The sequence below is a fragment of the Lemur catta genome, chromosome 4 (assembly GCF_020740605.2).
Source record: "Lemur catta isolate mLemCat1 chromosome 4, mLemCat1.pri, whole genome shotgun sequence".
Lineage (NCBI taxonomy): Eukaryota > Metazoa > Chordata > Mammalia > Primates > Lemuridae > Lemur > Lemur catta.
The window spans coordinates 68,547,446-68,563,300 of NC_059131.1; the positions used below are offsets into that span (position 1 = coordinate 68,547,446).

The 15,855-nt window shown below is 40.7% G+C and overlaps 1 protein-coding gene across 1 annotated transcript; it reads right to left on the bottom strand.

Annotated features, from left to right (window-relative positions):
- Positions 1-9,860: 9,860 nt before the first annotated feature.
- Positions 9,861-13,111, bottom strand: LOC123636467 (interleukin-36 alpha-like). Its single transcript, XM_045548893.1, has 5 exons — positions 12,822-13,111; positions 12,616-12,729; positions 11,979-12,118; positions 10,582-10,789; positions 9,861-10,071 (listed from the first exon to the last, which is right to left on the bottom strand). The coding sequence occupies exons 1-4, from the start codon at positions 12,829-12,831 to the stop codon at positions 10,583-10,585; spliced, it is 471 nt and encodes a 156-aa protein (XP_045404849.1). The 5' UTR covers positions 12,832-13,111; the 3' UTR covers positions 9,861-10,071; position 10,582.
- Between the last annotated feature and the right edge of the window lie 2,744 nt (positions 13,112-15,855).

The following is a 15,855-nucleotide window of genomic DNA, read 5'->3' on the forward strand; positions in this document are numbered from 1 at the left end:
TCCAGTTTTCCCAGCACCATTTATTGAATAGGGCTTCTTTTCCCTAGTGTATATTATGTCTGCTTTGTCAAAAATCACTTGGCTGTATGTGCATGGTTTTATATCTGGGCTCTGTTCTGTTCCATTGGTCTATGTCTCTATTGTTGTGCCAATATCATGCTGTTTTTGGTTACTCTAGCCTTGTAGCACAGTTTGAAGTCAGGTAATGTGATGCCTCCAGTTTTATTCTTCTTGCTTAAGATAGCTTTGGCTATTCGGGCTCTAACTCTTTTTTTTTTTTTTTAGACAGAGTCTTGCTATGTTGCCCAGGCTAGAGTGCCATGGCATCAGCCTTGCTCAGCAACCTCAGCAGCAATCCTGCTGCTTTAGCCTCCCAAGTAGCTGGGACTACAGGTGTGTGCCACCACACCTGGCTAATTTTTTCTCGTTTTAGTAGAGATAGGGTCTTGCTCTTGCTCAGGCTGGTCTCGAACTCTTGAGCTCAAGCAATCTTCCTGCCTTGGCCTCCCAGAGTGCTAGGATTACAGGCATGAGCCACCATGTCTAGCCCGGGCACTAACTCTTGATACTCCCCCAGCCTGTGATCCCCACACCAGTCTTCTTCATCTCAGCTACTCAACACAGAAACCTAGCAGTCATTCTTGATTCCCATTTTTTCTGAAACTCTACATCCAGTCCATCAATAAGTCTGTGTCCAAAGCAGACTACCTCCAAAATATATCTCAGATTCACCCATCTCTCTTCAACCTCCCTGCCACCATGTGCCAGGCAAACACCACAGCTCCCATGGACTGTGGATCAGCCTCCTGACTGGTTCCCTCCATCTACTCCTGTACCTAGTAAATCTCCATGTGGCAGCCAGGGTTACCTCCACAAAAGGAAGCCACATCATTCCGATGTTTAGGCCCCTTCAGTGTTTCCATTTGCCCCAAGAAGGAAATGCAAAGTCCTTACCATGATTTATAGGCTTACCTGGATGCTCTGGCCCCTGCCTCCAACCCCTCTTCCCGATTAATTTTTTCTCTAACACTATCTTCGGTTATTCCAATATTTCAGTTCTTTGAGCATGCCAAGTGTTTCACAGCCCCAGGACCTTTGCATATGCTATGTTCATATACATCCCTGTACCTGTGTTGGTTTATTCTCATACTTTGCCTTTCTGACTCCTTCAATTCACCTTCTGGTCACCATATCTGAAGTAAGCTCCTTCCTCTACCTCTTGTATTCTCTGTCTTCAGTTATTGATTGTTTCCTTCCCATGGTTTGTCATCACTTTATTTATTTGCTTTTGTCTTTCTTTACTTCCCTCATCACATTACAAAGTCCTTGACTGCAGGGAAGTAGTGTTTGTCCATTATATCCCCAGCCCCTAGTACAGTGTCTGTGCTTAATAAATCTTTATTGAATGAGTTAATTAGTTATTAATAAATTAATAAGTGAAATGAGAAACGACCTCCTCCCAGGCAGCCCACCTTCTTTAACAAGACTAATCATGCTCACAGTAAAATCTGGCTTCCTATTCTTAAGCCTTGACACCATGAAGAATAAACGAGTTCTCATGTCCACACAAGTCCTTCCACTTTGTGAGGGCAGCTGTTGCAGCCCCTTAATCTTCCCTTCCCCTCTGACATAAAGCGCCAAAGGGACACAACAGTGCTTTCTTTAGTCCTCAAGTTTCCTTTTGTTAAACTCCGGGCTTTCTTCTTCCCCTCGCTCACTCCGCCAAAGTACAGGGAAGCCTGTACACCCTGGTACACACCCTTCCACTCTCAAAAGTGACACATCATATCGTACATTATGTGGTGACAGTATTCATGAGAAAGTAGGGTTGTGTGGCCCAGCTGCCATCTACCTGCTTTGCACTGAGAGCCAGTGGGATGGTGGAAAGCATCCTTCGTTGATTTACACTTCCATGAGGATCATCTCCCATGATGAGGCTGTGGCGCTGCAGAGCTGCCAGCGACTGGTCTTAGTCTGTACTTCATTTGTTTACAGGAAGAACCCACACTCAATATCAGCTTTATCAGTAATAAATTTATCAATAAACAAAAAAATTATCCTTTGTCATAATTCTCAATTGGTTTATAACTCAAGTGAGAGAGAGGGATGTTATCTATCACCCCTCCCCTCAAGCTCTAACAATTACAGTGACGAAGACCAATTCTCAATCCACCACCAAGGTCATTGGTATCAATGGATGTGTCCCTCTCCAGAGGGCCTAATATCAGCGTTCAGTCTGAAATGACAGCTGGGCTCAAGAGGCACAGCAGTACTGATGAAAGAGGGTAGACCACTCATTGGGGCAGCAACACAGATTTTAGCCACTCATCTAAAATATCATGACGTGCACTTGGGCCTGGCATTAGTGGATCCAGGATCTGTGTCCTCCAAAAGGACAAAGTTAAGACAGACATAAAATGTTGTATCCAGAACCCCCTTATCTGAAGCTCCGTACCCAGGCTGGAAATCAAGGCTGTTTCTGTGTCACAGTGATTTATACCCTCCAGGCAAAATTGGGATGTTTTATTCTTGTTGTTATACTTCAAACAGCCAAATTGCCAATTGTTCATGCTTTTGAGGAATAAAGTAAGAATTCTTTAGTGAATGAAGAAATAGTAGCCGTTCAAAGAAGGGGGATGTTATGACACTTTATAGCTGTGTCATATCCTTGGGAGAAATATTGTTTCTTGTTAACTTGCAGCTGGCTTTATCTGTGCCTGTGCCTCGTTATTCCAGCCTCCTGAATGGCCTAGACAGTTTTTACTTCCTCACCAAGCACAGTGTCTCCAGCCCTGCCTCAGCCCTAGCCCAGCTGTGAGGAGCACTGAGCACAGTCTCATCAACTTATTGCTCAAAGAGAAGCAGCTGTTCCTTTGATTCCAGCACAGGCAAAGACCCTTGGCCAGGCCAAGGCCACAGCAGTGAGCTTGGGGTCAGGGTCCCAAACGCCACTGTGCATCCAGGTTTGAGTGTTCCTGCGGCCAGGCACTGTGTAACCCTGTGCCTCCGACTGGCTCAGGCAGGGTTCCTGGTCTCCAGCCAAAGGATTGCGTGAAGGCAGCTCCTCTCTCTAGAAAGCTGCTTCCTGGTGAAGCCTGGGGTGGGGAAATGACTGCAGCAGTACAGGTCAGACTGCTCAGAGCTACTCAAGGAAAGAAGGTGAGGGAAAACCCCATAATAGTAAAAATACACAAATGAGGCCAGCCGCGGTGGCTCACGCCTGTAATCCTAGCACTCTGGGAGGCCGAGGCGGGTGGATCGCTCGAGGTCAGGAGTTTGAGACCAGCCTGAGCAAGAGCGAGACCCCGTCTCTACTAAAAATAGAAAGAAATTATCTGGACAGCTAAAAATATATATAGAAAAAATTAGCCGGGCATGGTGGCACATGCCTGTAGTCCCAGCTACTCGGGAGGCTGAGGCAGTAGGATCGCTTGAGCCCAGGAGTCTGAGGTTGCTGTGAGCTAGGCTGACGCCACGGCACTCACTCTAGCCCGGGCAACAGAGTGAGACTCTGTCTCTTTTCTTTAAAAAAAAAAAAAAGAAATGAGATGAGATGAGATGACTTCAACATTTTGTGGGATTCTCCCAAGTCAGGGACTGCTGCCTGGATGCTGTTCCATCTGCACGTGAGAGTCCCTGGGGTGAGGGAAAACACTTCCTAGGGCTGAGCAAAGGTGACACCACCTAACAAGCCACAGCGCCTCAGAGCCCAGGGCAGGCATCCTGGTCCTTGAAGATGGACTCAAAATCCCTCCTTCGGGAGTGTGGAAGAGCAGACTCCTTTTTCAAGGCTGAAGCTCTGGCTCCCAGCTTTTCCCAGTGCTCTTTTCCCACTTCCCAGTGCCTGGAAATAAAGAGGGGTTGAGTGGAAGATAGTTGCAATTATTACTATTGGTTGCAAAGTGAGGCATTTATATTCAACAGCTATGAGTCCAAAATTTGGCACTGCCACCTTCTAGCTATGTGGATTCGGTCAAGTCTCTTCATGGCTCTGTGTCTCAGGCTACCCTTTTATAAAATAGGAATAATTTTCCAAGTGGATAGTGTGGTTAAGGAGGATAGTATGTTCAGCACATTATTCACACAGCAGAAAAAAAGCTTGTGGACCAGCTACATTAGTGTCATCTCACCTGTCTTGGAATCCATTTATGTCTCCTGCTTTTTCCCTTGGATGCCCAGATTTTATTGTGAATACAGTTGGTCTTGTTAAAGAAGGTGGGCTGCCTGGGAGGAGGTCAGTTTCTCATTTCATTTATTAATTTATTAATAACTAATTAACTCATTCAATAAAGATTTATTAAGCATAGACGCCACGCTAGGGGTCTGGGATATAATGGACAAACACTACTTCCCTGCAGTCAAGGACTTTATAATGTGATGAAGGAAGTAAAGAAAGACAAAGGCAGATAAATAAAATGATGATATCTACTAGCTCCTGACTCACCCTGGCTTTTCTCCAATATTGTTTTCCCCCAAACTGCACTTTTGTTATAGGCTTCCTTAATTCTTGAGAAGCCTACTCCGTCTTCAGCCTACTGGGTCCCTAAAAGTCACCTTCCAGGCATTATCAGCATATAGAAGGATGTAAAAGCCCTTCTCAGGAAGCCGCCTATTCTCAGAAGATTTGTCCCACAAAGGCCTCTGAAGACCCACTTGAAGGAACTACTCCAAATGAAGAGAAATAAATCCAGGATAATGATTTGGAAGGTGAAATATGTAAGGCAGAGCATGTAATTTAGTAAAGTTTAATGTTTTAAAAATGACAAAAAAGATCCAATTGCTCAAACCATAAGGTTAAAAAGTGATGAATTTGATGCCTGAAAACAATGAGAATTTCTCTTCTTATTGAAAAAAGCAGATGATAAGTTGAAAGAAGATAGTTGCAACAACTAAAACCAATAATGTATTATGATTTAAAAATATATAAGAAACTTCTGCACATCAGTGAGAAAAGTATAAGAGACACAATAGTAACAGGAAAAGACAGTGGACAAATGCAATGAACAGGCAATTCACAAAGCAGAAACTCAAATGGCTAATCTGTTCCAGAAACCATGTTGGATAGCAAATTTTCAGATAGTAAAGCATATATTTTATTATATTAAATGGAAAAAATAATAACACATTCCTAGTCCCCCCAAATTCCAATTAATATACCAGATATTACCAAAACTCTCCTATCACATAATGACATGTCGTGTAATACACCATGATTTCTGTATTAAAACATCAATTACTTAATTATTTAACAAGCAATAATCTGATTAGCAGGTATAGATGCATGTAAAATACAACAATACTCTCTAATATGTCATATACAAATATCAGGAAAAGTAAAAAGAAAAAGCAAAATAAAAAAAGAACGAACTGAAAAACACACAAAAGATGCCATGTTTAGTTCTATATACCAATGATCAAAATAAAGGTGAATAGGCTAAATCCTAACAAAAAAGACTATCAGATGACTTGTTAAACCACACACACACACACACACACACACACACACACACACACACAGGCACACACAAGTCTAGCTGTATGTTGTTAATGAAAGATAAGTGTAAGGGAAAATAATTTAAAAAGGTTGAAAATGTATGGATTGATGAAGATATAAATCGGGCAAGTGTTAACACAAAAAAAGCAATTGACAATATTGTGTTACATTGACTCTAAAATATCATCAATTGTAAGACATACATTTATTTTATGTACTACTAAAAAAGAAAAAAATTACAAATCAAACTATGATACAATACTTTCTTAGAATTGTACACATAAACAAGGTTCTTTTAAAGACACATATTATAAAATCTAGTATCCTTTTCATTCATAAAAAGATAAATATAAATGAGATTAGGTGATTAAGGTATTCCTAAAGCTTATTTTACATTTTGAATCTGATTCTGCTTAATCACTCTTTGACTCAGTGTTATCAAAGTTTTCTCCCCACAGAATACTTCTGTGCCAACAAGATTAGTGGTGATACAGTATTTCTTAATGACTTTCTACCATAGTCTCCAGATGTTGTTCCAAGCAGCTGCCCCCATTCCGTAAATTTGATGATGATGCTTTTATTGACTTACAGGATGAGTCAATAGAAGATTTGTCAACAACAGCCGGAATCATATTCCTTCAACAAATGGGTCTTTTTATGACTTATTGAATAAAATATCAAATGGGAAACATTTGTCCAACTGTGGCATCAGGAAAACCAACTGCATTTGCATGTGCATAGACAATGGCCACCATGTCATGACTGTCACCTTGCTAACAGTATTGTGAGATGCCATTTACTGTAGCAAGATGCATCCTGGTTTCAGAGATGTTAAAATGTAAAAAACAAGTATGTCTTTTAAATGGTGAAATACTGGTATGCACAGCCAACAAAGGATTTAAGAAAGATATCATTAATGGTTCAAAAGGTGAATATTTTATTGGAATAAAAGATATGGGCCAATGAGAAGTTATGACAGACATGAATCATTAGGTACCAAAAAACTTAGAATCAAAGTAATTTAAGCAAACAGTATAAAATAATAGGATAATTTGATTAAAAACACAGTAGAAATTTAATACTAATTAAATTTAATTTAATAAGTTTAATAATTTAATACTCCTCTCACAACTGATCAAGCAAATAAAATAAAAAGTAAGAATTTAAAATATAAAAAATAAATAGTTAACAGAATTCAATTTATATATAAATATATTCTATACATAATATAATACATAATATATTATATCTTTTAATATTAAAATATTAATATATCAAAATATGTAATATACCAATATATAATTATATATATTATGTAATATGCTTATATAATTAAAATAGTATATTATTATTATATATAAATAAAATTATATATTAATATATGCCTGATTTCATACCTGAAAATTACAGTACTCATTTTTTTAGGTTTTCATGGAAAAGTTATAAATTTATAGTGCACAAAGTCATAAAGGAAATATTAATAAATTGCCCAAAATTGACATCATACAAGCTATTCTGTCTGACCTTAGGCAGTAAAAGATATAAATGATTTAAAAATAATCCACAAATAATCTAACCACTTAGAAATTTAGAAATAATATATATAACCCACATTTCAAAGAGAAAATAGTAACTGAAAACAGATTAATATTGAAATGAATGACAATAAAAACATTGTGTATCAGAATTAGAGGATGTGTTCTGACAATCTTTTTGAGATTCTGATTTCAATTCTTGTGAGTATACACCCAGAGTGGGATTTCTGGGTTGTATGGTAGTTCTATTTTTAATTTTTTGAGGAACCTCTATACTGTTTTCTATAGTGGCTGTACCATTTTACATTTCTATAAAAGTGTACAAATCTTCCAATTTCTCCACATTCTCGCCCATACTTATCTTTTTTTAATCACAGTAGCCATTCTAACAGATGTGAGGTGATACCTCATGTGGTTTTGATTTGCATTTTTCTGATTATTAGTAAATGTTGAGCATCTTTTCATATACCTATTAGCCATTTGTATATCTTCTTTGGAGAAATGTTCATTCCAGTTCTTCACCCATTTTTTAATCAGATTTGTTTGTTTTTTGTTTTGGTTTTTTGCTGTTGAGTTGTGTGACTTCCATACATATTTTAGATATTCACCCTCTATCAGATATATGGTTTGCAAATAATTCCACCCATTCCATAGTTTGGCATTTCATTCTGTTAATTGTTTCCTTTTCTGTGCATAAGCTTTTCACTTTGATAGAGTCTCACTTGTCTGGTTTTGCTTTTGTTCCTTGTGCTTTGGTGTCATCCAAGAAACCTTGCCTAGACCAATGTCATGTCATGCCAATGTCATGAAACTTTTTCCCTATGTTTTCTTCTAGGAGTTTTGCAGTTTCTGGTCTTACATTAAAATCTTTAATTCATTCTGCACTCCCATGTTCATTGCAGCATTGTGCACAATAGCCCAATTATAAAAACAACCTAATGCCCATTGATGAATAAATGAATAAAGAAAATGTGGTCTATATATACAGTGGAATATTACTCAGCCTTTAAAAAAAGAAAATCCTGCTATTTGGGACAACATGGATGAATCTGCAGGGCATTTGCTAAGTGAAATAAGCCAGTCACAGAAAGACAAATACTTCAGGCTTCCACTTCCAGGTAAGATATCGAAAATAGTCAAATTCACAAGAACAGAGAGCAGGGTGGTAGTTGTTAGGGATGAGGGAAAGGAGAACTGGAAAGATGTTCTTTTATGGGGGTGAAATTCCAGTTAAGCAGGATGAATGAGTTCTAGAGATCTGTTGTATGACAGTGTGACTATAGTTAACAATATTGTATTGTACATTTAAAAATGTATTAAGCAGGCTGGGCACGGTGGCTCACACCTGTAATCCTAGCACTCTGGGAGGCCGAGGTGGGAGGATCCCTCGAGATCAGCAGTTTGAGACCAGCCTGAGCAAGAGTAAGACCCAGTCTCTACTAAAAAAATAGAAAGAAATTACCCAAACAACTAAAAATAGAAAAAAATTAGCTGGGCATGGTGGTGCATGCCTGTAGTCCCAGCTACTCGGGAGTCTGAGGCAGGAGGATTGCTTGAGCCCAGGAGTTTGAGTTTGCTGTGAGCTAGGCTGACGCCACAGTACTGTAGGCCAGGCAACAGAGCAAGACTCTGTCTCAAAAAAAAAAATGTATTAAGCAAGTATATTTCATATTAAGTGTTCTTACCATAATAAAAAACATATAGGCTGTATCCCAAGAAATACTAAGAGAAAATGTTATAGGTTGTATACAATTATCAGGAAAAAAAAGAATAAAAAGAAGTAGACGCAAATTCCCAAAGAAGTTCAACTTCTCCCAGAAAAGGTTCAGGCAATGTCAAAGTGGCCAGATTCCTCCCCAGCCCTGCATTTAGAAGACCATGTACCTGAGTCGGTCCAAGAGCATCCCAGTTAATGCCCGTCAACCCGGTGTAATTATTAACAGAGCTCTTTCCCTCTCCTAAGTGTCCTGGTCATCTCACAGTTCTAGAGAAATTACCCACACGGGGAAAGGCAGAGGAGAAACAGTTCTCCCTTTTTGCAGGAACTGTTAGAAATGAAAAACTCAGGGAATGCTGTGCTGTTTCCAGGAAAAATAAATGTAATTTCTGACAGTAACGTGGTCTCTCAAATGCTGAAGGGCAGAAGGTATCCAGATGGGATGAGGAGGCGGGGACATTGCCTGCAGGCCACAAATGTGCTCAGGAAAACAGAATCCCCATCTCTTTCTCCAAAGCTTGGGGACAAGTAAAAATATGACGTATGACGGGAAGTAAAAAATCACAATAGGACAACCCGGATTAAGTATCTTGGGAATCACCATATTGCAAAAAATCAAGTTTCAACTAATGTTCTGTAAGAGGACCGCTTGTTTAAAAAAAAAGAAAAAAGAAAGAAAGAGGAAAGGGCAAGCCTTCAAAACAAATACACTCTGGAGGAGTGAGAACTGTGTCAGTTTACGGTTTGTGAGTTCATGGGGGAAAACTACGCTGAACTCTCAGAAACCCTCGCCAGGACAGGGCAGGGGGAGTTTTGCAGTTAGCTGCACACTGAACTGTAGAGTATAATCTCTAGTAATGAAGCACTGTATGTTCCGCCCAGCCAAGTAGTGAGGCCTGGGAGAACGTGGGTTTAGGAAGATCCCACCCTCCCCCACAATCTTACTGGAGATTGAAATGAGAGTTTGTGCGAGCCTGCTTTATAAAACTATAAAATTCCTTATAAGTGCAACGAATCAATATTATGCCATGATATTCCATTAAAATCATTCCATTCATAACAAAGCAACTGAGATGACAAAATTTTTATTTCAAAAATTTAACTCTTCCTGAGATCCAGTGATAAGGCTTTAGGTGAAAGCTTCATAAACTACAGCAGTTCTTCCTCCAAACCAGCACCAAAATATGTAACTTCACTAAGACATAAGCCAAGCCCAGGAGAGGCTCAGCTTTCTTTCTGGTCTCTTCTTTTTGATGGAACTTCTATGTCTGCTTCTTCTTATCAGGTTTCAGAAGGTCTTGATACAACACCACAGAGAAACGTATCTGAAAATCCAGACACCTGGACTTAAAATTACAGAGTCATCATCCTCATTTCTTAGCTAGAGCATTACTGGCAAGTTTGTAAAGTAAAGCTTTCTTTATTATTTTTGTAATGGTACAATATTTTAGCTATGTGGCCATGGCAAGGGCCCTCAATTTTCCTGGACTATTTTCTACATGGAATCTAGGAGAGGGCACAAAGCCCAGTCCAGCACTGAGATCACGCATGGATATATTGGGAGGCAGTGTGATACCCTTGGGTGCAAAGCCCAACAACAGATTCTCCCTTCCTATTCCAGGATAAAATTTAAGTGTGTGTTCCCCATTTAACGTGGCTTCTACTTCTGAAAATTGGATGTGATTGTGGCAACTCTTCCTCCCTTGTTGAATGGGCCAGTGTGAGAGTGCTCATCTCAGAAGCACTTTGAGAGTTAGAACAGAGCGAACAAAGGCAACAGAGGGAACATAGGCAAGATTCTCTGCCTGAAGAGCAACCTGTAACTCCAGACTGACCTTAAGTCACTAAAGCAAAGTCAGTGACATGGGCTTTCCCCAGTTCTTGGGTAAGAATGAGAGGATAGCCTCCTTCAGAGCTGACAGCAATGAACCAGCCGGGGAAGGCCACGGACTCAAAGGTACAGTTCCTGCCACTCTGGCTGTGGTAGAAGAGAAAGGGCTTTACAGGCTTGGGTTCGTTGTACAAATCCATTATGTTCTGTTCCTGAAGGTTGGGAAGGAAACCACAGGGAGAAGCGTCACTGCTTGAATTGTTTCACATTCTGTATATATTGATATTTCGCGTCCAAGACAGCATTCCCCACTAATTAAAGCAGGCCTAGAAACTTCCACTTCATATTACAGGATTAAAAAAATTGTACATCTCAAATACTTCTACAGATGTTAAGATTATGATGGAAACCTTAGGCCACAAGTTTCCATGGTTCTTAATGTGAGGCTCTGAAAGAAGATGTAGTTGACATAAAGGTTTCTGAAAACACAAAGTGCAGGTTTAGCCATTACCTATTGATTAGAAATGGAGAAACCCAAAGAATTACATAAAGATGTTACATGAAAATTACACAAAAATGTCCATGAATTTCAAATTAAAGCAGTTGTTTTATGTTACTTTTCTCCACCCTCAGCACTATTGACATTTTGGGCAAGATAATTCTTTGTTCTCAGGGGCTGTCCTGTGCATTATAGGATGTTTAGCAGAATCCCTGGAATTTACCCACTAGACGCAGGTATTACATTCCCCCATCTCCAGTTGTGACAATCAAAGATATATCCAGAAGTTGACAAATCTCCAGGGAGCAAAATCAGCCCTGGTTGAAAACCTCCATTTTATATCTTGTCATCGAGTGGAGTATCTGCCCAAGCTTCCCCACCAGAAAGGTCAGAGTTCCTATAATATAAAGTCTTGTTTAATTATCTTCCTGTAACTTATAGTATATTTTAATACTGGAAAATCACAACTATTAAAATGTTGGTTACAGACAATTGTTTTTTCTCTTAAAATTGCAAACTACTTTTTCCCTAAAATGTGTTTTAATATGCTCATCCACTTTGTGATAATTAATTAACTGCTAAGAATGTCCTTGCTGATTTTACACAATGTATGAGTGTGTGTAGCCTCTTGGGGTTAGACTTCTTCCCTGCCAAACTATTTTTGTAAAATAGAATAATAAGTGATTTTAGCAGCTTAGTTTTTAAATACCCCTACAATTTTTTCTTATTCTTTCACAATACATACAACTCCAAAGAAACCAAAAGTAAATATACCTCAGGACAATAAATAAATCGTCTTTTGAAAGATTCTAAAATCTGAGTTTCCACCAAATGAGCACTTTGTAAAACCAATGGGCCCCTCTGCTAGTCAGATACTGATGGGACCTGTCTTCCACACTCACCTTAAGTTGCAGTGTGGGCCACTCCCCATCCTTTGTACAAAAAAGGCAGAGCTCCGGCTCTTTCAGCCCCAGGTAGATGGGGTTCCCTCTGTCTTCCTCAAGGGTCTCCAGATGTTGGCATGTGACTAAGGAAACAGTGACTGGGAACATGATGTGGAAAATGGTGTTCAGGTGCCATTTCCAAGGCAGTATCTCTGAACCAGAGTCTTAAGGGTGATAGAGGCTGGGCTCTGCTCACCAGTGCTCACACAGTGGCCACCCCTCCACCTACCACCTAACCCAGACACTCATCCCATCTTTGGGAATTCTTTCCATTAGAAAAGTTAGCCTTTCCTGGATTCAGAAACTGGTATTCCCATAGGCCCCAGTCTTTTGTCCTAGTCTTACTCCTTGAAGTTTCGCAGGAAACATCTTCCACCATTTTCCACAGGCCAACCCTTCAGTCTCTCTTGAATCTTCTCTCTCTCCTCTGACTCCACAGTCACAGAACAACCCTCTGCATCTTCTCTATTGGTCATTGCCCATGAGATGCTATTCTCTCCAGATAGGCCCAGTTAATAAGCCGACCATGAAATAAAAGGCTGAGCACAGGCACACGGCAGCACTTGGCTGCCTTCCGCAGACCTTAGCCACTCACCAGGAACCGTGTGGTGCTTCCTCGGGACTGCTATAAGGGTCTGGCCCTGAAGGACCCACACACGATGATTGATATCCTGGATGTTCATCGGCTGAGGGTGTACAATGAGTAACTCTGTAGAGAGAGTCAGAATGCAAATATGTGAGGATGAGGGCGCAGATTATTCTCCCCTTGCCAATTTTTGGCTCTTCCATGAGGATCTTTACCTTTTTCCATTATGGCGGTGTTGTTTCAGAGCTGCCACGGAGTGGAGTCGTTTATGTGCAAACTGAGTCAGTCCTAAGCCACAGTTTGGTCACAAGAAGGGCTGGGAATCACCCCAACAGTGACTTCAGTGAGAATCTAAACTCCCAGAACTCACCCAGCTCCCTTAGCTTTTTGGATGCAGTCTACTCACAGCAGAAGCAGCCGTGCCTATGAATCCTGTTCTGGCCTAGACCTGGAGTCCTAATGTAACAGAGACTGCCAGGGCCAGAGACCCAGGAGCAAGAGAAGATCAGAGGCCACCAGACTTCCTGGCTATTGGCCACACCTATAACCTGTTACAGAAGACCCCGTATCCCTGTCATCACGAACTATGGCTTCTACCACACTCAGGTCTTCTGACAGGCTTTAACAGGACCCAGGCCTTTTATGAACAAAGAAGGATGTTCCACCTCTCTGGGGCTGGGACTGCCTGGCACTCTGGGCATTCGCTGATCCTGCTGAGTCTTTGTGTAAATATCACAGTTGTGACTTACCCAAGCAACCTGAACAAAGAGAGTATGCTAAGCTTGTAAGAGCAACAACCAGGAAATATAGTCACAGACACTGAATTGAGAAAGATTATGGGACTTCCCCAGCACCAATGACTAGTCTCTGATGCCACAAAATGACACACTGAAAAGTTATTCCTAAGAGTGGGAGGCCCCAGTAGGTATTAATACAAGGCAGAATGAGGAGGGATGGGGCTCTTAAGACCTATGTAGCTTCTATCCACTCCTGGTCCACAGTCACGATATTTTCTGCCGATCTCAGGCCAGAAGCACACTGACCCCAGTGGACCCTCCTCCAGCTTCTCAGAGCCACTGTGCAAGCTCCACTCCACCGAAGGAGTCTTGCCACAGCAAGGCTGGCTCCCAGAAGTGGAGGGACATCAAACCTGCTAGGACACTTCACGGGCAACTCAGGACCACCACACTTCTCCCTGGCACAGTCAGGAATCGAATTTGGGGGACCTGGGACAGGCCCACAGGCAAGATCCCATACTCCCAGGACTGGATCGTGTTGCTCAGAGGCACAGAGGGGAGATTTGTGAACTAATCTTGGGAGATGCTGAGATAGCTCCTTGACTGGCCTTTGTGGAGCCTTAAGGCAGACACAACCAACCCTTCCATGCCCAGTCTAATTCTTCCACCCACCTATACTGTGGTGGAGAATAAGGACTCACCTGGAAGTTCCAGGGCCTGGCCGCCACCTGGGGGCATTTGAGTGCTTCTCCTGAGGGGCTAAGCTGGTCCCAGGTTCCCCACTTCATATAAGCCAAAAATTGATGGAAATGTGCATTATAGCCACATTTGGGCCACTTGGGGTGGCCTTGAAAGACAGTCAAGAGGAAAAATCTTCAATAGGCAGAGCTAGGGGTAGTGCCATTGGTCGTTCACTCTGTATGGAAATAAAAATCCTCCAAGGGGAGAATACATGCAGATTTCTGGTCATTCGCCACCATCCTGGCTGACTGGTCAGAAGCATGAAAGATAAGGAGACGTGGAGTACAGGCATGTGGGTGGGTATATGACTGTGGATACAGAGTGTAAAGATGTTTGTGTCATATGTTAATGCCCACCAGAAAGCAAAAACCACAGAAGAGCCTCTGAAAAACCAAGCAGACAAAAATGGCTGCCAGTTGTTAGCCAGCCTTTGCCTTCAGCCACCCCAGAAATGTCATGATGGGCACATGAATGGAGTGGCTATGGTAGCAGAGATAGGAGCTACACATGGGTCTTATAGAATGCGCTGCTACTTACCAAGGATGGAATTTATAAACAAACTCAGCAAAGTCTCAGGTTACAAAATCAATGTACAAAAATCAGTAGCATTCCCATATGCCAACAACAGTCAAACTGAGAACCAAATCAAAGACTCAATACCCTTCAAAATAGCAACAAAGAGAATAAAATACCTAGGAATATATTTAACTAAGGAAGTGAAACACCTCTACAGGGAGAACTACAAAACATTGAAGAAGGTAATAGCAGAGGATGAAAACAGGTGGAAAACCATACCATCCTCATGGATCGACAGAATCAACATTGTTAAAATGTCTATACTACCCAAAGGGATCTACAGATTCAAAGCAATCCCTATTAAAATACCAGCATCATTCTTCACAGATATAGAAAAAATAACTCTATGCTTCATATGGAACCAGAGAAGACCCCATATAGCAAAAGCAATCTTAAGCAAAAAGAACAAATTGGGAGGCATCAATTTACCAGACTTCAAGCTATACTATAAGGCTATAGTAACTAAAACAGCGTGATATTGGCACAGGAACAGAGACATAGACCAATGGAACAGAATCCAGTTATAAAACCATCCTCATATAGCTATCTGATCTTTGACAAAGCAGACAAAAATATACACTGGGGAAAAGAACCCTTATTCAGTAAATGGTGCTGGAAAAATTGGATAGCCACATGGAGAAGACTGAAACAGGATCTGCACATCTCACCTCTCACAAAAATCATCTCACAGTGGATAACAGACTTAAACCTGAGGCATGAAACTATAAGAATTCTAAAAGAAAATGTTGTAAAAACTCTGGCAGACATTGGGCTAGGCAAAGAATTTATGAAAAAGACCCCAAGGACAATCACAGCAACAACAAAAATAAATAAATGGGACCTGATCAAATTAAAAAGCTTCTAAACAGCCAAGGAATCTACTACAAGAGTAAACAGACAACATACAGAATGGGAGAAAATATTCACATGCTACACATCTGATAAAGGGTTGATAGCTAGAATCTATATAAAGCTCAGGAAAATCATCAAGAAAAAGTCAAACAACCCCATTAAAAATGGGTAAAGGACATGAACAGAAACTTTTCCAAAGAAGATAGACTAATGGCCAAGAAACATATGAAAAAATACTCAACATCTCTAATCATCAGGGAAATGCAAATCAAAACCACAATGAGATATCACTTAACTCCAGTGAGAATAGCTTTTATCAAAAAGTCGCAATACAATAAATGTT